At 37.1% G+C, this 21,849-nt stretch overlaps 1 protein-coding gene across 1 annotated transcript in view; it reads right to left on the bottom strand.

The window, feature by feature from the left end:
• GALNTL6 (polypeptide N-acetylgalactosaminyltransferase like 6) overlaps positions 1–21,849 on the bottom strand; it is a 423,774-nt gene that overhangs the window by 76,874 nt on the left and 325,051 nt on the right. The window contains exon 5 of the mRNA XM_058838265.1: positions 317–502. Coding sequence (XP_058694248.1) covers positions 317–502 — 186 coding nt within the window. The remainder of the gene's footprint in view (positions 1–316; positions 503–21,849) is intronic.

Below are 21,849 nucleotides of genomic sequence, written 5' to 3'. Positions count from 1 at the left end.
CTAGGAAGGAGTACAATACCTTCTTAACAAACATTTTCTTGTGTATAGTAAGGACATAGCATTATACTAATAATAAAATAAATTATAAGCTAAAGAAATACTGCAAGATTTTACAAATGCTTTAGTCTCAGGAAACAAAATGCAGCTGCTCACATTTCTTGGAGTTCTCTCTCATCCTGACATTTCAGGAAGATCAGAACTGCAGCAGAACTCCAAACACTTTGATACAGTGTATGTCCTGTTTACTGTGGGACATTGCTTCAATTGTTAGTTGTATGTTCTGATCTTAATGTCTGATGAATGCTCGTGCACTTACTAAGCAAGGGTGGTAGCCAATTCACGTTGACTTCGCAGTGGGAATCCAGAAATGTCAAGACTTCTCCTCTAGCCAGTGAGGCTCCAAGCAGTCTGGTCCGAATGAGCCCTTCTCGTTTCTTGGTACGCACAATCCTCACCTTGGCAAAACGGACCATGTATTCCTCCAGCTTCTCTTTTAAATGTTCTAGAAAGAAGGGCAAAAAAAGCGTCACTGGTGCCAGGCCTGGAGGAGCCAACAGAAGGACAGGTTGGTGTACTGCCTGCAAGTTACTTATCTATTTCCATCCCTAGTCACTTCAAGTCCTCCAAACTCTGCCACAAATCCTCCTGAGATGGTTGAGAAAGTGCAAATACTCTCTCTATTTTATCACACAGAGGAAGACACTGACACTCTGCTGCAGTTGCTACTGGCAACCTGCCATCCACAATATAATGGCCAAAACAGCTGCAGGATATTCATCCATTCTCTGGCTCCTGCAGCCCAAAGCCATATAAACATTCTGGCACACCATTTTATAAACAGTGTCCTTTCCAAGTCAGTTTCCTATATCAACTCATTATGAAGAACTATGCATGGAAATAAATTTAAAAAATAAAACTAGCACAATGAGGTTATTTTTGTAATGGGAAGGAAAACAGACATGAAGAAAGATCTTAATAGTTAGATACCAGCATGAAGCACACAGACAGCTAACTTCATAATAAAATTAGGCTGCAAATGTAAAGTAGTTGATAGGTTCTCTGATCTGTGAAATCTGGTTCTGTTTGTATTGCAAAACATCATCTTTGGGAGCATTTTTTCTTCTGACAAGAAGAAAACAACAAAAAAACACCCTACAGTTTTGCCTCTTCCTAAGTACATCTAAAACACAAGTCCTGATCTTTTGCCTTTGCTATAACACCTCAGCTTGCCACTAGTTACTTTGGGAAAATATGATAATTTCATTCATCAAGGGAAAAGGGAGAGAAAAGTTCAGTCTCTTATAATTAAAACCATTGATAAGCTGCATTAGTGATGCTAAGGATTGCAAGCTATGTCTCATGGAAATGGCTTTGCCAGGTTATGCTTGTTTCTGATATCAGCTACTAATTCTTTGGACTTTTATGGACAACACAGGCTTTGTTCCTGGTTCTTACATCATTACAAATTGCAAGAAGTTTGCTGTGAACCAGACAAAAGGGTTTCCATTCAGCAGTATCCTGAAGTATATAATGCTGACACACAAATTTAAGGCAGTGAGCAAACAAGTCACAGCAGACAATACAGGCACATCATGTGTAAAAATAAAATTTTTACAGTGAAAAAGAGCTCCCTCCACATACTTCTTTTCATCTTGTTTTGTTCCCAGATGACAAACACATACAACTTTCCAAAGCTACCTGCAGATATGGAAAAAGTAGAACACTGATATGCATTTAGTGGAAGAGTACTACATGGGATGATCCTCCATACTGAGGAATCCTGATGCAGAGTGACACAGAAGAGGGACTGGGAACATCACACTGCAATGATTACAGAACAGGTTGGGACTTCTAGGAGGAGAAACCCAACACTCTGGAGACATCCTGAGTCAACAGAGAGGTTTGTGCTCATAGCACTGTCTGGGAGAAGTATTAGGTCAAGTGAGGAAAGCAAAGTCTGAGACAAAAACAAAAGTAATGAATGATATTCAGATAAATATAGAAAGTTTTTGTCTTCTGCTCTGTGGTTGACTGTAGAATACAGATTTAATTTCCTAAATAAGAAGGAAAGAAGTACCCATTCTTCCATCCCATTTCACTATTTACATGCTCAATAGAATCCCAACAGTAACAACTTCAAGAGATGTTCTGTGTCTTGAATGGTGGTTTTTGTATGACCAATCATATTCACAGGACAAGGCCTGTGTGCTACTCTGACTCATTTTAGCTACCAGCTACAATTCAGTTTTGTGACTGAACTGAGGTTTATTCAAGCCCTGGATCATTTTGTGCCCACAGGCAAGACTGTTTAAAGTGTATATTTATTGAACTGTTTTCTGTTTTTATGAGCTCCATTGAGACTATTCCCATAGCGCAGGAAAACAGAAGAAGGGAAATAGACCTTAAAAACAAAGATACAAAGACCTTGGAGGTAATATAAGAAAGTCTGTTAGGGCTGTCAGTCTGGATTTTTTTCTATATTGTAAATTGTATCATCTAATAGCCATGAAAAATGAAAAAGCTCCAAAGTGGCAGGTTGTTACATATTTCCAAAGTAAATCAAATCTAATCAGTTAGGTACCATAGGTTCTGTTAGTCCACAGACACCAGAAATTTCCTGTAGTTCTTGAAGGTCACCTAACCCTTCTCCTTTCCCATCCACAAATCTTCAGTTGTTTGCGCTGAATAGTGCATAGGGACCCAGCACCAAAAGCAAGACCACACTGCTGCACATTATTTAGACAAGCACTACTAAAAAGAATGGGGTTGCTCAGCCAGAAGACACCTCTCCAACTCTAGAAGCAACCACTAAAGGCCTTGGCTACAGTACAAATCCCCTATTATCACCTGCATACCCTCGGAGAACGGTTCACTGATGAGATTTCAGTTGACCAGGAGCTACTACATAGCCCTGAGTTTCATTATGTGTCAGACACAATTGCTTTACTCTTCCCTGTTTCGAGGCAGTTTTCCTCTTTGTAGGTGAAGGCAGCTACCAGAAAGCATTTAAACCCTCTGATGGAGAGAAGCAGGAGCCTTACTTGGACAATCCAAATTGTTTGTGGTGTTGGTAGGCTCCCTGATGCCTGTAGGCACAAGTGAGTTGGGTGTCACAATGGCTAGGGTAAGACCCTTAGAGCAGGCAGTTTGAATATGGCCACCACCAATGTTTAAATGAACTAATACAAATGCACTCTTGTCATGCATTCTCATTGTTATCTCTTGTCTTGAGCCAATTTAATTCACTGAAATTCAGTCCCATACAAAAGAATTAATTTCATTCCTTCCACATCTTTCAGTGAGCAAATTCTGAAAGCTGAGTGCCTATCTTCTCAGGAAAACACTTTAGGGAGAGATGATGTAAACTATCAAATTATGATACATTCTTTTCTGCTCTTATATCAATTGCTAAAGAACAATAGAGTTGAATAATATGATTTGATTGTCATTAGTTGTATTGGAGCTTGAAATCTATTAAATCAATGGTAGTTCATACTGTTCTTTCATTGCTTCAGATTCCTTGCACACTCAGGAAAAGGGTCTCTTAAACTTTAAATCTTTTCTTTTCTTTGTCAAGGATAATATCAGAAATTCTGTGGAACAAACAAAAGCTATGTACAATCTTCCTTCCTCTCACTCAGATAGTTCTTCACACATTTTAGACAGCATGTCACCTGATTTGTGAAGAACTGCATTAAAACATCCAGCGTATCTTTTGATGCCAGAAATACATATCCCAAAATTATTTTCATCTACTCAATCCCATGACCAAATGATTTTATTATTTTCTCCTTGCTGCTTAAGGAACAAAAAATACATAAAAAGAAATAAAATTTACACATCTTGTTTACACAGAATTCTAAGTGCATCCTCATTTTGACATATCTGGAAGTAGTGAGGAAGAAAACAAAAGCATTAACTTGTGAATTTTACAGAGCTTAGTTCAAAAAGCGACATTAAAAGATCGGGTCTACAGGCATAGCAAAGTATATAGATTACTAGAGATATGCAAGGTATCTAAATTTTATAAACTAGTTACATATTAGAAATATCCTAACAGTAAGTCATGACATAGTCAAATAGAGATCTGCAACAATACTTATTCTATCATTAGTTTTGAGATACGGCAAGGATGATGGTTTGGGAATTTATTTGGGAAAAAATTCTCAATAACTACAAATAACTAGAAAAACATTGCAAAGTATTTAAGTTCAATGACCAACTCCAATATGGTTGTGAGAATGGATATCTTACGGTGAAGGAAACAAATCCCCTTTTGGATCCATAAGTAACAATTTTTAAAACTTAAATCATTACAAAAGTGCTCTCATACTCTGATTTGTCCTGCAATGGCTTGTGGCACTATCTGTTTCTAATTTTACCAGTCTTGAAAAGCAAAAATAAACATTGAGTAACAGCCAGAGACAGTAGAACAGTAGTAGTTTTAAAGAAAACTGCAGTATTTTCTACTATTTATATAAATAGTAAAAATGTATCTTTCATTTTTTACCACATTTTTGGTTGACAACCAGTGTTTGTGATTACTAACAAATTTAGATTTTTAAAATCTCGTCTTTTGCCAAATCTATTAGAATGAACTTTCCCTTTTCACAGAACTCCATAAATTTTCCTCACAGAAGAGAACACCAAATATTTTATTTCCTATAGTACAACTGCATTTTCTCACAGACCCAATCTATTTTGTTGCTAATGCTACCTCCAGAAGCATCATCTCACACACAAATCCTGTATGTTACACATATACATTTACAACTAAGCAAACTCAAGTGCACAAGTAAACATGCATTAATCAATGTCAGAACAAAACTGCAATTCTAGAGAAATTATTTGTAAGAAATTATAATGCAGTGTGTAAAATAGAAAGCAACCTGAAATAAAAAGACATTTAAATGTCCAGAGGACAACATATTCTGCCCATTCATTACCAAAGGAAACAGTTCAAACAGATTTGCCATGACAATAGAACAGGGAGGTAGGATGGTTTAATTTATACTCTGTAGTATTATATAAATTACATTTTCAGAGCTGGGCATGAGAGAGAAGCCAGTACTTAAATTCTACAATAAGCTATAAATGGTACTTTTGCATATAAAGAAGCTAAAGCCCCTTTCATTAGATATGGGGAGCAAATATCTAATTTGTAATTTAAAAGTAAATACATCACATTTTTCTTTACAGTGCTGATCAAATGAATCCCTGAATCATAGGTTTGACACATGCCAGGCTAGGGCAAGAGCTGGCACAAGAGGTGACAAATAAAGAATAATGCATGGGCAGGCTGTTTAGAGGCTGTCACTGCTCTGACAAGTGATGATAAAGGGAAGTATTATGTCTCTTCTAGTGACAGCCTGTAAACAAATTCTCCATTGTAATTGTTCTGTATGGGCCTCCTCTGTCTTCATTTAAAGTCTGGAGAAGTTTTTCTAAAATAATAGCAGAGACACAATTGCTTGGTCATAATAATTAGAGATCTACACAAGCAGAGTACCTGTTCACTAAATTTGGTGCCCAGAAATAAATTGGAAACCAGGGTTATGTCTTTGACAGGAAAAAAATCAAGAAGTAGTAAAAAGCAGGACTGAAATTCTTCTCTCATGTTGGGATGCATACAGATAATGCATTTCATTTTCACATTAGGATCCATGTTACTGTGTGACAAAAAATGCTCCTCCAGGGTTATTGAGAATGTGTTAAGGGAGACTTAGAAGATTGCGTGAAAGCCAGCGCTGATCTTCAGGATGTGCTTGACTTCAGTATGGACCATGAAAAAGGAAGGAAAATACAGAGAAAATAAAGCATTTTGTTAAGCCCTACTTCTGTTCAGCCAGTCAAGTTCACCCCAAATCTTTGCCTGTAACAGAACCCTTCTCCACATCTGTAGCACCTCAAATTTCTGCTCAAAAGTACTGACAATTTCTCTTACAGATCACTGACCAGCAAATTAACAAACAATTAAGAACAGCAACGACATCTGCTAAATGCCTGGATAAACAAGTTGAACTAAATCTGTTTATTTCTAACCTGAATTAACGGAGAGGTATGTAATTCCATGCTCTGCCATTCCCAACATGAACCATATGAAAATGCTCAAAGAAACCCTTACTGTAATAGAAAAAGTATATTGGCCTCTCCTGTTAGCACAGGCATATGGGAGGAAGCAACGTGGCCAAAACTGTAGTAGTCTGTGGCCTTCGGTCAGTAAAACAATACACAAATTACTATTTCTCTTGGTGAAAATTAAGGCAGTAAAATGGCTATTTTGCCTTGCAACAGCCACAAAGCCAGCTTGTTTGAGGCCAGCTCATGAAAATTTTTCTCTGCCCTTTTTTATTCTCTGGCCAGCAACAAAGAGCTTTGTGCCAATATGCACAGACAAACCTGCAAGTACTCTTATGCATCCTCCAAGGCTCTCATAGTGAGAAGAACCTCCATCACCTTATTATGTCCCTTTCTGCAAGATGGGATTATCTTCCCAGGTAAAATTAGCAAGGATATCCTCCTTTCATTTCCTGAAGCCTTGAGCATACCTTTTTCCCAGAACAGCTTAATCTTTTGATGACTGAATTAAGCTTAACAGAAAATACATAAAGGAAAATTGAGCGGCTGATGGTCATTCAGTTATTCCTTGTTTTCTGTTGCTATTGGAAAAAATAGCCCTCTCCAGTGCATTGCCATTCTTTTTACTTTCACTGCCTGTATGTCTGCTACCATAAAAGCAAACCAGTCTGAATAGAAAATACAAGGTGAGCCTATGAATCTGGGTACATCATATTCCTTTCTTCTAGTTTCCCTTCAAGTTTCTTATTTGCAGAACGTTGATTGGAAGTGCTGGTTAAACACAGAGTGGTTGTACAGTCTGTACCAGGTCAGCTGCCACTTTTCATAGCCAAGTCAAAGTCTACAAGAAGGACAAGTCCCCTGGTTATAACTCTGGGTAATTAATCCATTGCTGCACTACCCTTCTTGTGAATAAGTCTTTTGTAAAGTCCAAACTGAATCTTTCAAGCTGCGTCCTGGGGTTGTTGCCTCTTATTACACCATCTGCAAGTATCAGGAAGAATTTAGTTTTGTCATCTCTGCAATTCCCTTTCAAATTACTGTGGGCAGATGTTAGATCACCACTGAGCTGCTGCTTTGCCAGACTAAACAAGCTCAGGTTTGTCAGCCTCTTTTCAAAGGTCACATACTTTTGGCCCATGACAGTCCTGCCAGTCTTCAGCTGACTCCAGCTGTAGTCCTTGAATTGCAGAGCCCAAAACTGGATGCAGAATTAAAGCTCTGTGCAGAAACAACATGGTAAAAAGCACAATTTAATTTTACCTGCTTACTCTCATGCTAGTATAGCCCAATTCAGTCTGCCTTCCTGGTGATACAAGACCAACACTTCCTCCCATTCACTTGGTATCCACTATGACCTTTGCAGGTCAGTCCTTATATCACACCAGCTAGCCAGTTTGCATCTTTACTGGTACATGGAGTTATTCACCTAGGTGCAGAATCTATCACTCCTTGTTGAACTTAATTGCTGGATTTTTTTTTGCCTGAACCTTGAGCTTCCTGTATTATTTGATGTGTGAATTTCTTCATTTTTGTATCATACACATATTTGCTGAGGGCAGACTGTCTCATTATGCAAGTTATCAGTGACTAACATTGACCTCAGCATTTACCTAAGCTATTCTGCCAATTAATCCTGACTAAGGAAATCTGGAGGAAGGATGGGGAAGTTTTCTGCCAAACAGATTTTAGCATCTGATCCATAGCCATTCCAGACAACAAGAAATCCCAGAAACAGACAGGTAGCGTGGAAACTATTTGGTATAGTAAGTTCTGATGCAGACTGATAATTAAGAGAAAAATTCATATCTACTTAACAGCAACTGGCTAAGAGCCATCTTATTTTAGCACTAGATAGCCCATTCTTTCAAAACAGTTTTGCACACCAAAGACTAAGGTCACTTGAGATCACCATGTAGTTATTGCTGATCTGGAAGTAGCACTCCTTACAGAGACACTTGTGCTAAACACTTGGAAACTTGTTTTGGCTGTGATGTTTGGGTTAACTGGCTCGAGTCATGCTAAAATTCAATCCCTTTTTTCTGATATTAATAATGAGTCAAGCTAAAATGCAGTTTCTTTTTTTGATGTAATAATGACTCAAAGTCCTTGCATGATCTACCACAAGGCTGTGGAGAGTACCCTGAATGTTCAACAGTTCTGTTCATTTCTTGCACTTCTATGACTATGAACTCCCAGATAGCACACTCATTTTGATGTTAGATTTCAACTACAGGCTGTTAAAGCTGAAAGAATCTCCAAACTCCATAGTAAATCAACATTCTTTTGCCACAACCTGAGAAGGTCAGCATTACTAAGAGCAAGAGCCTGAACAGAGCAGATGAATACAGCTTGATTTCTTTCAGGATAGACTTGAGGTAAACTCTGAACAAATCTGTTTTGTTGTGCATGGACTTTCATACAGTCATGAAAGGAGTGACAGGGACTGCAGAATCTGTGAGGCAAGCTGGATTTGCTGAGACTTCTCCAACTATAGCTCCATTCAGTGGAGACATGCAGAGCTCCTGGTACCTCTTTGTTCCACCTCCCTGAGCCCAGATAATTGTGACTTACCAGTTATTCTGTCGCCAGCAGAGAAGTGCCTTTGTCAACAAGCTGAGTGCTCAGGTAATTGAACACCTAGATATCAGACGTGATGACTGCTTACACAGACGACACTGAGGCATCATTAAACTCTTGAGGTAGTTCCTCATTCTAGATTTTTGAGCAGGAAGAGGAGTGAAACACTTCATTTTTAGGTTGGAGTAATGCAGCACAGTAAGTCAAGTATGCCACCTCATAGGCAGCTAGGGCTGGATTGGTAGCCTGTTGGTAGTACTGACACAGCTCCAAGTTTTCCCTCCTTATAAGGAAACAATGAAAGATTTTTAAATGGATTTATTCCAACTGCCACTTGTATGAGGTAGTTCTCAAAAATTTCAATGGCATTGTAGTATGGTAGCATGTCTTTGCTACAGCTGATAGCAGGCTCCTTCATTTGCAGAACATTTTTCTCCCTGGAATTGCTTTACCACAGGAGCAGCATGACTGATGGAATAAATTTCAACCAAACTGAGAAGAATTTCCCAGTGTCATCTTGGTAGCCCTGAGCTTCACGTGACCGAACAAGTGTGCTCAGGGACACACTGCTGATCCAGAGGATGAGAAGGAAGGCAGAGGAGGTTGCAAAAGCTTTTTAAATGAACTTTTTTTTTTTTTTTTTTTTCAACAGAGACTTTACTGTGGATGCACTTGTCTTGGCACTTTCTTACACCCTGTCATGGAGTTACTTTACCTTTAAGAAAGTTAAAGTTGCTGGGGACTGCCGAGAGTTTATTCTCATGACCAATTATCGGTCATTGCTGAAAATTGACAGCAGTTTTAGCCATTGAAAAGTGAGATCAACTTGTGAACCCCACTTTAAAGAAAAAACCAGAACTCTGTAGTTCTCTTTGTTTCTTGACTGTGAAGAGTGGCGGAGCTTCGGCTGGCCTCTGGTTCCCTGCCCAAGCCATGCGGCTGGGCGGGGGCCGGGCCGGGCCTGCCGCGCCTCCCGGCCAGGAGATGGGGCCTGCGGGGGCTTGCTCGGCCCGGCCCGATCTCTGGCTCGGCTGCAGGTTTTGCTGTAACTACATTCACTAGAAAACTGCTAAATGAAAAAGGAGAGGAGCTCTGGGCCTGCTGCAAGCAGAGACAGTGACCACGCTCTAAAGCAGCTATGAGGAACTTTCCATCGTAGACAGCTCCAGCTCGTGTTCAGCAGAGATCACCGAACCATCTACAAAAGCTTGGGCAAGATTTTAACTCTTTCTTATCCAGATAAGACTTGCGGATTAATCTTTTTATCCAGAGAGAGAAAAAAAGAGTGATCAACATGAAAAGAGACTTTATAAACTACTAGTGGCAAGAAAAAAAAGAAACTTCAAAAAAACTAGAGAATTAAGAAGATGCTTTAATTAAGCTGAAATATCTTTCTGTTAAAACTATAGAAATAGACAATAAAGTCCTGAAAAGAACTCTTTTAATTCATGATAGTGTATGGGGAGGAATAGAGTGTTCAAAGTGTAAATTTGAGTAAAAAGCAGAGTAATTGTGGTATAGTGAAGTGCTGAGAGATTTGAAGCTTTGAGAAGCAGTGAGAAAACTGTTTTCTAGTGAAGCGCACAGAAACAGATAAAAAATACTTTTTGCCTTTGACTGACTTATCTTTAAAAATATTATCCCTAAACATCATGACCTATAACACATTTCAGAGTGATGTGAAATAAGAGGAGTGAGCTTTGATAACAGCAGCTCTGAGCAGCTGATATCAAGAAAACAGAAAACTATAACAAAATAGCTTTCTTGTGAGAAACTCCATAAATTAACAGAAAAGAACTTCTGTTTCTCTACAGAAACTGAGAAAAAGACTATAAAAAAAATTGAGACTGTTTAAACCATCAAAATTCTAGAGTTTTTGTCTCTGTTGTCATGTGAACAAAAGAATAGTGAGCAGTAAGAAATGAAAAGGTTTTTCTAAAAGTTTATTCTGGTGTTCTTATTCTTGTAGTTTGTCAATAAACTTTCTTTATTCCTTTTAAGTTTTATGCCTGGTTTGCTCTTATTTTAATCCATATCTCACAGCAAAAAAATAAATAATTCTTTTTTCCCCTTTTTGTTAATTACTAGTTCAAAACCACGACACACCCCTAATTCAACGGATGTTACTGTGGCTACAGCTCAAACAAGAATTTGGACAACTGGATTACCTGGCAGGGCAACTATTTCAGTATACAGTAAGATAATGCAGAAATGTACAGCTGCCTTTATAGGTCTTTCTCTGAACACAATTATCACAGACCTGTCAAAAGTGTGACCTTGCTGCACAAAAGTTTGATTATTTTTAACAGGTCTGTTTACTACAGAGGTATTTATACAGTAACTTGTCCCCAAGGGAAGTATATTGTGAGGTTTCTTCCAGGTTGCAAGGCCAATTAGAAGGTTACTTGGAAGTGAATCCATGAAAGAGAAACTTTCCTTGAGATCAATACATTACTCACAAATGCTATCCTCTTTCTTTCACAGACACAATTTTGCATCCTGACAATATTGATTCTTAAAAATTGTAAATGATGACCTGTCAAGCAGCACTTCCTCTTCTAATGTATTTTTAACACTGCAAACAGCTTTGCAGATTTTGAGACCTGTTTTTAGGCGGACATTTTCTCTGTTTTTCCTGACACTATCTTTGACAGATTTTCAGTTCTTCCTCCAAAATATATCACTGACTTTTGCAATAGGTGTTTTCTCCAGAGAACATTTTTCTCTCATTCATTCATTTTTAACCTCTTAAATGCCAAGGACAGACTGTATTAGAGAACTGGTAAAACACCACTGTGAGGATGGCACTGACCTTATATTTGCAGAGGACCGTGACACTGGTCCTTGGGAGGACTGGAAACAGGAGTCACAGAACATATGCAATTACTTTTTAAGTGACATCACATACTGGTACAGCTCCCTACACTGAACACTTATTTCCCAGTGTAATTCTACTGACATTCTAACACGCTGCAAACCTTAGGCTTGACTAACCTAAAGGTATTGGAATATGGCCATCTACTCACAGAATCTTTGAATAACCTCCTGACTAACTGAAAGTGCAATATTTCTGTGGTTCTTTTACCATTCTAGGTGCTTACCATCACAGGTGGGTCAGGTCCTAAACAGAGCTTGAATTTAGTCCGTTCCCTCAAGAATTCATTGAGGTTTTTTTCCTAGTGCACAGGATTTTTGATGTAAATAAGAGAACCCCTTGAAATATACTTTGAAACTCAGATTTCAAAACGTAAATAGATCATGGGCAGTACCTTTTTTATTGTCTTTGAAATTTGATATTCTATCAAAAAGTTGATCTTGTCTTCCAACTTTTGTATTGATATTTTTCTTTAAAAAATGCCCTATCTGACAGAGGAACTGGAGTTCTGAGGTATCAAGTCTTTCCTGTGGAGTGATGAATTCAGCTATGCTCTGCATAGTATAACAGGATAAAATGTAGCTGCTCAATGAGGTTTCTCTGACCTACTGAAAGAGGCCTCAAATTCCTAGCAGTGCAAATGCTAGAAACATGGAGCCACAGATTTCTAATTACCCTTCATACCTCCTGAATTTTATTTTCTATAAAGCACCTGGCAATGCTAGACTTTTTTTACAGGTGGAAAGCAGATCTTCATGAGCTTCAAGAACACTTATTGATGAAGCAAGTATCCAGTTACTTCTCTCAATTGCAGCATTTCATCATCCAAACATTTTCGTTTCTTAGCTGTTATTTCAAGAGTTCTTCCTTTTTTCAATTTTGTCCAGAGTGGAAATACAGCCCTTCTTCTGATACTTCGAAACGAAAAAGTTCCTGTTTTTTACTAAACTAGAAAAAGCTCATAAAACTGTTTCAATCATTTAACTGCAGAAGTTAGCCCTGTTAGTCGTGTAACCTTTGCACTCACTGCTATGTCAAGGAGCACAATAAAAGAAGATGGAGTTATTATTACTGAAGGGGTTTTCAGAAAGCTGCAGTCCATGGAAATTCTCTGACAACTGACTGGCAAAGAAAAGCAATCAATTTAAGTCATGTTTTTCAGATTAGGTCAGGTACCTTGTTTACCCCATTTTATTATTTACAAGAAAAAGTTTGCTTCCAAAATTAGGTCTATTGAAATTTTAAAGTGAAGGAGTTTTTTGAGTCACATACTTTTGAAGCATGAGAATTAATTATCAAAAAGGAAACCATTCTCTCTTCACAGACTATCTGCTATGATGATGTTCCTCTACATAATGAGGCAAACACTGATGCATAATTAGGCATCTTCTAACATCACTGTGAGCTATTAATCAAACAAGAACACCATGTTTTATCATAGATATAGGATCAGCTTTTCCCTTTTTATTTAAAACAAGAAAAAGAATCAATAAATGAGCTGCTACATAAATCAAGCTTTGGAAAGGGAGACACATTGAGTTCTTTCTTTTCTTTGTTATGTTTTTCTTCCTTTGTTTTAAACATTGAATCAACCTGTCTTTTCCTATCTCTCTCAGTTGTGACAACTGTTCTGCAGTATCACTAATGCTCTTCACATTCTCTTTAGTCTGGCAGGTTGCCTCATTAAGGGTAAGAAAGAGAAAGACATATTGAATATTAAATGAGCATCTAAGACCTAAAGTTTAACAAATCAAATAAATATTATATTAAATATTAACTATCAGATCCAAGCTCCAGGCAGCTTTCATACAATGACGAAGGGATTTTGCTCAGACTACGCCCATACATTTCTATACATCTTATTTTGAATACTCCTCCACCACTTTCCCTCACCTAAACAGCTGTCTGTCTTGCAGCATCAAAAGACAGAGGATACAACCTAGTGTTTTTTACTTTACATGGCAGCAAAGTTTAGGGTCATACAGTCACTTGTGGGTACAAGGAATCAGGATGGCATGGACTGTTCTTAAATCTCTCTGGAAAACTGAGCCTTAGGCATGTTCCATCTTCCTACAGACAGCCACATGAATCCAGATTCAAACACAAGGCTTGTTACATCTGACTATATATTGTACTTGTATAAACACAGTAGTGTCCTAGTGATCTTTCCAAATCTTTCATAAGTAAAGGATTAAAGTATCAAGTGAGAAATAAATACTTGGCATGAACATATCTTGCTCACAGAAAGTGTAAAGCTATTTCAATACTGGAATGGTTATAGCTGCTTTACAGCATTTTACTGATCCTTAAAGATGGACAAAATGCTGTCATTCTGAACATAATTTTCACACCTTTACTACTGTTAAAACTGCAGATTATGGATTTAATACAGGACATAACCTCTGCGTTTCATATTTCCTCGATATATAAAAATTACCGTACCATTTAATCTACAATAGAAAAACCTGAATTTAAGAAATATCTGACTAGAAAAACAAAGGATTGTATTATTTTCATTTTAAAGCACTTTTTACTGATTATTCAGTAGACTGTCACTATCTTGACTGATCTAAGAAGTTCCACTGGTCCTGACCAGAACTATAGGAATCTTACCATCATCACTTTTTCAATGAACTGGAAGTGCGGTTCACACGCTGTGTGTCACTTACACTTCTCAGTTTTGTGCTGGTGTGAGGTTTCCCACCTTTAGCAGACCAAGGTGTTTTTTTTTTTTTTTAAAAAAAAAAGGTGCAACAAAAGGAGTGGGAAAGTTATGGCCATTCCCTGCAAAGTTTTTTTTAATCTGTGTCCCTTTGCACAGTTGAAAACCAGCCATGTGAAGATTTACAGTGGTAAGCATGCTAAGTGCAATGCAAAAATAAATCAGGGCAGAAAATATTCTCCCTGGAAAAACTTTTCACTGTGTGAGTCACATTTCAAGAGATGTACTGTGCTACCCACAGACAACCTCCTCCAGCTACTCCAAATTACACAAGTAGCGGTATCTTTCTAAATATCAACTTACTCATCTTTGTGGCGGTTCCAGCAAGGACTTTCCTGGGAAAAACACAAGTATTTTTGCATTTAGCTGTAGTTTGATCTATAGAATTGGTAGGTTTTTCCCATGGAAATGCTGCAATCACATCTCTCTTATTTTTTTTCAGGTTTTGTTTAGTTTTTTGTAACTTATTACCTAAGGTTTGTTTCTTTTCTGCTTCTTGTGAGGGCATAGCTTAGGCCCAAGTAGAACAATTAGGAAACAAATGGAATAGGTAGAGGCAAAAGCACAGACAAGCAAACAGAGAAACCACCACCACTGATCCATGTACCAGTTTTGTAACTATTTTCAAAGAGTGAATTTTTTAGAAATGGATGAAAAATTGAAAAAAAACGAAAAAAAAAATGAAACTTGAATAAATTTTCCTATTACCTAAGACATTCCTAAACCTTTTTATAATCATCTGAAGTGGCAGATGCTTATCAGACTCTGGAATGTAAGCTGTGACAACACTTATACACCAAGAAATGTGTTTAGCTTAATTTTAAAACTTCCTGAGAGCTGTAGCTCTGAATTCTTTCTAGAGTAATGTTTCCATGTTCATATTTTCTTGAAAGCAGCTGAAAGGAAGTTAGAGCAACAGAAAAATAACAGGGGAGTTAATACAGCTTACAGTGGGCAAAGCTGAATACAGGAACATTATAAAAACCCAAAACAGTGGATAGCACATAAATAAAAAGTAAAATAAAAATAGCCACCAATATTCTGACATGGATATGACTTCTATTCATACCAGACTACTATTCTGCTGTAGGGTTGGGCTTTTAGTTCTGCTTTAAAGAGCACACTGTATTTTAGCAATACATCCTGTAATTTGGTTCACTTTGTGGCTTGGAGCCAAAGGGGAAATACTTAAAACTCAGACAAAAGAACCCAATTTCCAGAAGAACAGCCGGAGACCTTGAGAAGAAAGATACAACATGCTACCTGGTTTCTTTCACTGACACATGTTCAAGTTGCCACAAGGAAATTCTCTCTAGGGTAAGAGACTCCCTTAAATGGAAATTTTCCTTGGTATGAAGGTGATGTGCTTCATTTATGAAGATTTCCAGGCAGCTTTTTTAAAGCAGGAGCTTTACACAAGTGAAAATTTCATTACAAGGGAATTAAGGATTGAAGGACTCATTTATGTTGTAGTTCTGTTGACCACTGAGTGTGGCATGGCCAAGCGCTAGCAATAGACCACAGTTTTGATAAAAAAAAATTAAACACATCAGGACATGGGACTTGTGCTGTCTTGAACTTATTCTATCTTCATTTGCTGTATCTGTAAAAATACATAAGGAACATAGATCATACCCACAACTTGCTTAAAGAGCTGGTGTCCAGCTTGCCCCACAGTTACTGGTGGGAAATTGGCTGCTGCTCATTCTGTGTTTCTAAACTTTAGCTATACTATCAAGTTTTTTGTCTGTTGCATTTTGTTTAGCTGGGTGTAGTTGCATGGTTCTCTCCCTAAAAGGAAACCATTGCATCTACAGGGAAGAATTAAAGAACCTAATTAATCAGGTCTGGGAGGAAGAAAACTTCATACTCCTGATGAAAAAAACTCAACTCAGTTAAGCAACTGTTACACCTAAGGAGAGTGAGAATATCACCAGAGAAAAGGGTAGATAATAAGATGCTGGCTTAAAACTACTTTAGTAGTATCATTAACAACAGCAAGGAATAATTAGATAATTTACATAAGTGTAAATACAATTTAAATTGCACTAAGTTAACTGACTGTGATATCTTGATTAGGCAATTAAACTGTTAGATCAACAGTACATTTTAATTCTTGGATACAAATGTGTGCTCTTTTGTTTACCAAAATTGTATATAAATTGTATATATAACAACACACTTACACTATGTTTTTGGATGTATCTCACAGAGTGTGAGAAAATCAAAAGTACTTCAGTTTCCTTTGAACATGTCCTAGAAACTTTTCATAATATCTTGTTTCAATAACCCTACTGTGTATTTCATTTAACAACTACTCCAGCAAAACACTACAGAATATCTTGAAAGCAACTAAGTCAGCAAGGCCAGTATTTCATCTATTCGTCAATGTCAATATTGTTTTTACTTTTAAGGCCCTTCACAGCTTCCAAACACCAGAGCTATCTGTTTCATCAGACAAGAGTTTACCATGGGACTTAGGGCTTGTTAATGTAATGATTCAGTATCTGCCATAAGACTGAGGAAGCTTCACACACGCAAGCAATTGCTTTATACATTTATCAAGCTTATGAAAATGCACTTTGTTTTAAGCCAAGATCTTCTGAAAAGGACTTCCATATAACACAGATAATTTGTGAACTATGCAGGGAAAACTTCAGCATATACAAAAGAACAGGAGGTAGATATAAAAATATAAAGCCATCTCCATATTTGATGGCTCAGATGAGTTTCACTAAAGCTCAGCTAGTCAGGTACAAACTCTCTGACAGCTGCTGTTCACCAGAGCTGCTAGGGTACTGTGGGACCCCAGCTGAGTCTCTGTCTCATTTCACTTTTCCTGCATCTCATTTCTGGGGAGTGTGAAGGGCTCAAGACCCAAGAGAAGCTTTAAGAACTGCTGCCTAAGCAGGGAAATTTCTGATTCCAACGAGTCAGTGTAGCCTAAGGATGGCACAGGGCAGCACAAAGTCTTTAAGACATTGCCCCCAAGTAGCAGTACAGACATTCTACCCGTGTGTGTATACCCATGAGGACGGGAGGTGACAGCAGGTGGGAAATTCGCTCTCTGTGAAGCTCCTGTCTCACTCTGGTGACTGGTTAGACAACAGAAGTGAAAAAATTACCATCTCAGGCTAAAGAGAACAAACACTTCAACACAAACTGAGGGCTATTTATTTGGTAGGAACCAATTTAATACCATTACCAAGTTTTTCTAAATATTTCTGTTCACTTTGAACTTTTCACCAAATTAATATTTAGACTACATGAATTTTCTTTTTTTTTTTTCAGTGAAGGCAAATTTGCTTGTTTTCCCCAAATTCACCTATGTTTTGAACGTATCTGTAGACAATAACTGGAACTCTGAATCTATTGTATGCTTCTGACTAATTTATTCTTGTTTTTTCCTATAGGTTTCACATTTCTTCATAGTCTCTCCTCCTGAGCAAAAATGGATTGATTGCAAAAAAACACGGAGAGGGATTTTAAAGTCAGTTAAATATGTATTCATACACTGTCATACACTCTGCATTATTGACATTATAACTGTTTACATGAAATTAAAGAATAAGATTAGACTGTGAGCACTGTTTTAGGGAAAAAGGAAACATTTTTATTTTTCATTATCATATGCTAAAATTAATTTCCTTTTCATATTTCTGAACGAAAAGGTGATTGCCTTAGTTAAAATGGAGAATGGTTATTATCAGTAACTTTGTGAAACACTTAGCTATTCAGCATTGGAATGACATTATGTATTTCATGTAATGCAAGACTTACTAAAGTGCCTAAACTAAAAAGACTCTCCGGGACTTTTTTTCCTTTTAATATTTTATAGTACTGCCACATACACTTTTAAACACCCAATTAATTTTTATGAACATTCTGATTTTTTTCTGAAAACAAACCCAAGGTATGTAGTTTTAAAAACTGCTATCTTGCACTAAAATTCTCCTGGAAGACTTCAGCTAATATAGCAAAGTGGAAATAGTCATCTAATTCACAGTATCATCTCTCTCAGGTTTTTCTGTCATCAGTCATGAAAATTCTGTATTAAGGAATGACTTACTTGTTTTCTTTCTGTTACACATTCCAGTTAGAAACAACAGAACATATGAGCAACCATAAATACAAGTGCCTAGGATTTGGATTTATTTTCTTTTTAATTTTATTTTTTTCTCTATCGCTGATCTATATTTCCTCATTTTTCATGTCATTTAAATGACTTGCCTTCTACCTGGTTGCTGCATTTTCCCCTGTAATTGCCAAAGGAGCACCTGCTCTTGAATCCGACCTTTCTGCAAGACAATGTACAGTTGGAAAAGTGTGACTGCTGTTACCACAGATCAATACTTACAGGAAACATGGAATGGCATGCCCTGTGGCAGCAATTAAATTACTGCCTTTTACAACTGAAAATTTCTCCCCAAGTATAATCTAGATCCTATAAATGTTCCTGCTGAGGGAAAACTGAAAAGACTGCTTTCTGAAAGACCTCACTGAAAGATTCATGTTCTTTTTACTTTGCACAATTTATCCATGCAAGGATAAGTTATGAAGATACGCTTTAGCAACAATTCCTCACATTAAAACCTTCAGTCAGCTATGAATTGCACACATTAGGCAGGAAGATTTTTCTACATACTGTAAAATTTTCACAGTTCAGCCACATGTTGCAGAGTACTAGGAAAAGAGCTTCCATTTATTTAACCTCTAAAGATCCCACTGCCTCTTTATCTAAAATGAGAGGAATTTATGGTAGTCAGGTGCTTGTAGAAAAGTTTCTTTGCTTACATTTGTAAGTCCATACTAAAAAAATATGGCTAAGCTAAATGCAGAAAATCCTTAAACAAGCAATAACCATGCCAGATAAACTAATTGTTAAGTAATTGCCAGAATCCTAAAGCTCTTCAAGCATTGAGCGGTCCTTGGTAACAATGAGAGATAAGTATTTAAATACTTTTGAAACTCTCATAAGTAAAAAAAAAACGAACAAAAGAGGTAAAAATATTCTGACCTCATTTCTTGCTATTTTTCTTCAGCTAGTTCATTTGTAAAAGCTACCTGAAAGATGGAATTGGATATAATTAGTGAGCAGTATTTATCACTGTACAAGGTACAGAGTACTCACTAGTGGTGAGGAAACCCAGAGGTTTGAGTATTGCTATTCATTAGATTACATTATGTCATTCCAAATAATCTATGCCTTAGAATTATTCTCCTTTATGAACAGAACGTTTTGGTCACTGGTAGTTACTAAAAATCTCATGCTCCTTCACATGCAAACTGTTTTGTAGGTTTTTTAGCTACTTTGTAGGTAACAAGTAGAAATAAAGTTTGCACACCCACAGCTTCAGGCAGATGAAGGCCGTGAGGATATATCAGAAACATTCAGCATGTCCAGAAAAGGCTTCGTAATTTTTCAAGTAAGTTTGCAAATGTTACTGGATAATACAATCCAGTAATACTAATAATGCAGAAGCAGATCACCTCTGGCAAAAAATACAAAAAGACAAGTGATCCATGATCTTCACAGATCTCAAAAGGAGAATGTTCATCTGCACATCCCAAGCAAAATCTTAGAAGATGCTCTTCATTAGAAGTGATAATTATCACTTCATGACTCGTGACATTCAGAATTTATCACCAGCTTCCAAGCTAGCTGCATGCGTTACTGAGATTATTATCACTGACTGACACTGTGGAAATCTTTCTCTGGAACTGTTTACAGATTGTTAAGATACCATCCAGTAAAGCAGATTTCGTTGGCACTTATTCAAAGGCAAAAACAGGGGAAAGAGGAAGAAAATTAACAGAAATATTTCCTTTTTCTCTGGCTGACCGAAACCAAGCTGTGGTCACCAAAAACTATCCAGCAAGTTTTGAGACAAATTTCAACAAAATGGTACATAGCTGCATTTCATATGCCACAGAAAGGATGTTTTTGTAGCCTCTGATATTTAAAGTGCTGGACTAAATATTTCATCTCTGCTTTAATGCACCTTACTGTTAAACTAAAATTACTTTGGTTTAGTTAGTACATGTAAATTACATGTACACATTGAAGAAACACATTGGTCAGGAGTAAGTGTACTGTAAGCAAAGTTATTGCAATATCTGCACAAATTAACAATCTGATCCAACAGCTTTAACTCTGACAAAGTTCCTATTGATGTACCTAATGTAGTACAAGGTAATTTAAGTAGAGAAATGACTTTTTGTCATTAGGCACTATTAGACTTGAAAAAACAGTAAGTTCTTCTGGCCAATTTAGCCTTAGTAGAGTAATTACCATATTATATCAGCATTTGTAGCTCACTGATACTCAGGTTGCTGAAAGTCAGATTGTGTGGAGGATGATTCCAGTTCTGGTCTATGCTACTCTCCTCCCTATTTTGAACCAGCCTTCTGCAGCCCCTGCCTGGATAGGTGGAAACCAGAGCCCAGAGAGCAGCAGCTACATGTGCAGGCAGTGAAATCAGGATAAAGTCAGCCATGCACTCATATCTTTATGAGTCTAGGGGTGCCTGGAACTCTGAAATTTACTTGACCCTGGCTGGCTCCAAATGCTGAATATAAGATCATACCAAGTCTAGTAGATGAAACTAGTTATAACTAATTTTTTAATAAAAATTCCAGTGGTTATTATTTCTGAACATTGGTCCATGAAGAATTCTAAATGTCAATATGAATTTGAATTTTGCATTTTTCATGCTGGGAAAAAGAAGTAAACAAATAAAGAAATACTCCAAGTTTGAACTGGACTAAGCTTAATGAACATGGAATCTGTTTCCCAATATGACAGTTTAGAGTGGTTTTCCAAATTATTGATCTGTATTGATGAAAACTTGTGAGACTAATGACTTGAGGCACGACCTTCACTATCATATTATGCCTTATGCATTAGGAAGTCATTTTTGGAACAAAGAATCAGAATAAGAAAAAAAAGTGAAATAAAAATAAATCTTGCCACTGATACAGTGCATATAACAAAGGGACTTAAAATAGAGGCCTTACCATTAAAAATTCAATCACGATGCAGCTATTTAAGCACTGAAATGATAGGTACTTATTAATTGTGGGCTCAAATTATGACTTATCTAAAATCTGATTGTGCAAAACCTTCTTTGCTATGTAAGGCTCTTTTGGGTGTGATTTGTAGCTTACTTCAGCCCATGTCTGCTAAGTTTTCTACAGAGGCTCACTTTTTTTCTCCCCATCCTTCCTATACAATTAGTTCCATAATTAAATATTTCCCCGTCCACATTTGCAAAATTAGACTAGTTTGTGGACTGAACAAATGGAGTTCATAACTTCAGTTATGATATGGGTCTGAAAGGAAAAGACTTAGACCCTAGAGGACAGAGATCTATGATGTTTGAGCTAGATATAGGAAAAGAAAATGCTGATAGTAATGATAATGCAGGATTATGACTGTAATGGTGTTTATAATGAACATAGATTCTCACATACTCCATAATAATAGAAGAAGTTGTTAATCATTTCAGGGAATACTACATTATCCCAGCAGCAATCCCTTTCTTTGAGTTAAAATGCCCAAACCACACATGCTTCAAAGTTTGAAAAATGTCTT

This window comes from Poecile atricapillus, chromosome 4 (genome assembly GCF_030490865.1).
Source record: "Poecile atricapillus isolate bPoeAtr1 chromosome 4, bPoeAtr1.hap1, whole genome shotgun sequence".
Lineage (NCBI taxonomy): Eukaryota > Metazoa > Chordata > Aves > Passeriformes > Paridae > Poecile > Poecile atricapillus.
Note: the sequence above shows the minus strand (reverse complement) of the source record. Positions and strands in the feature narration are given on the sequence as shown.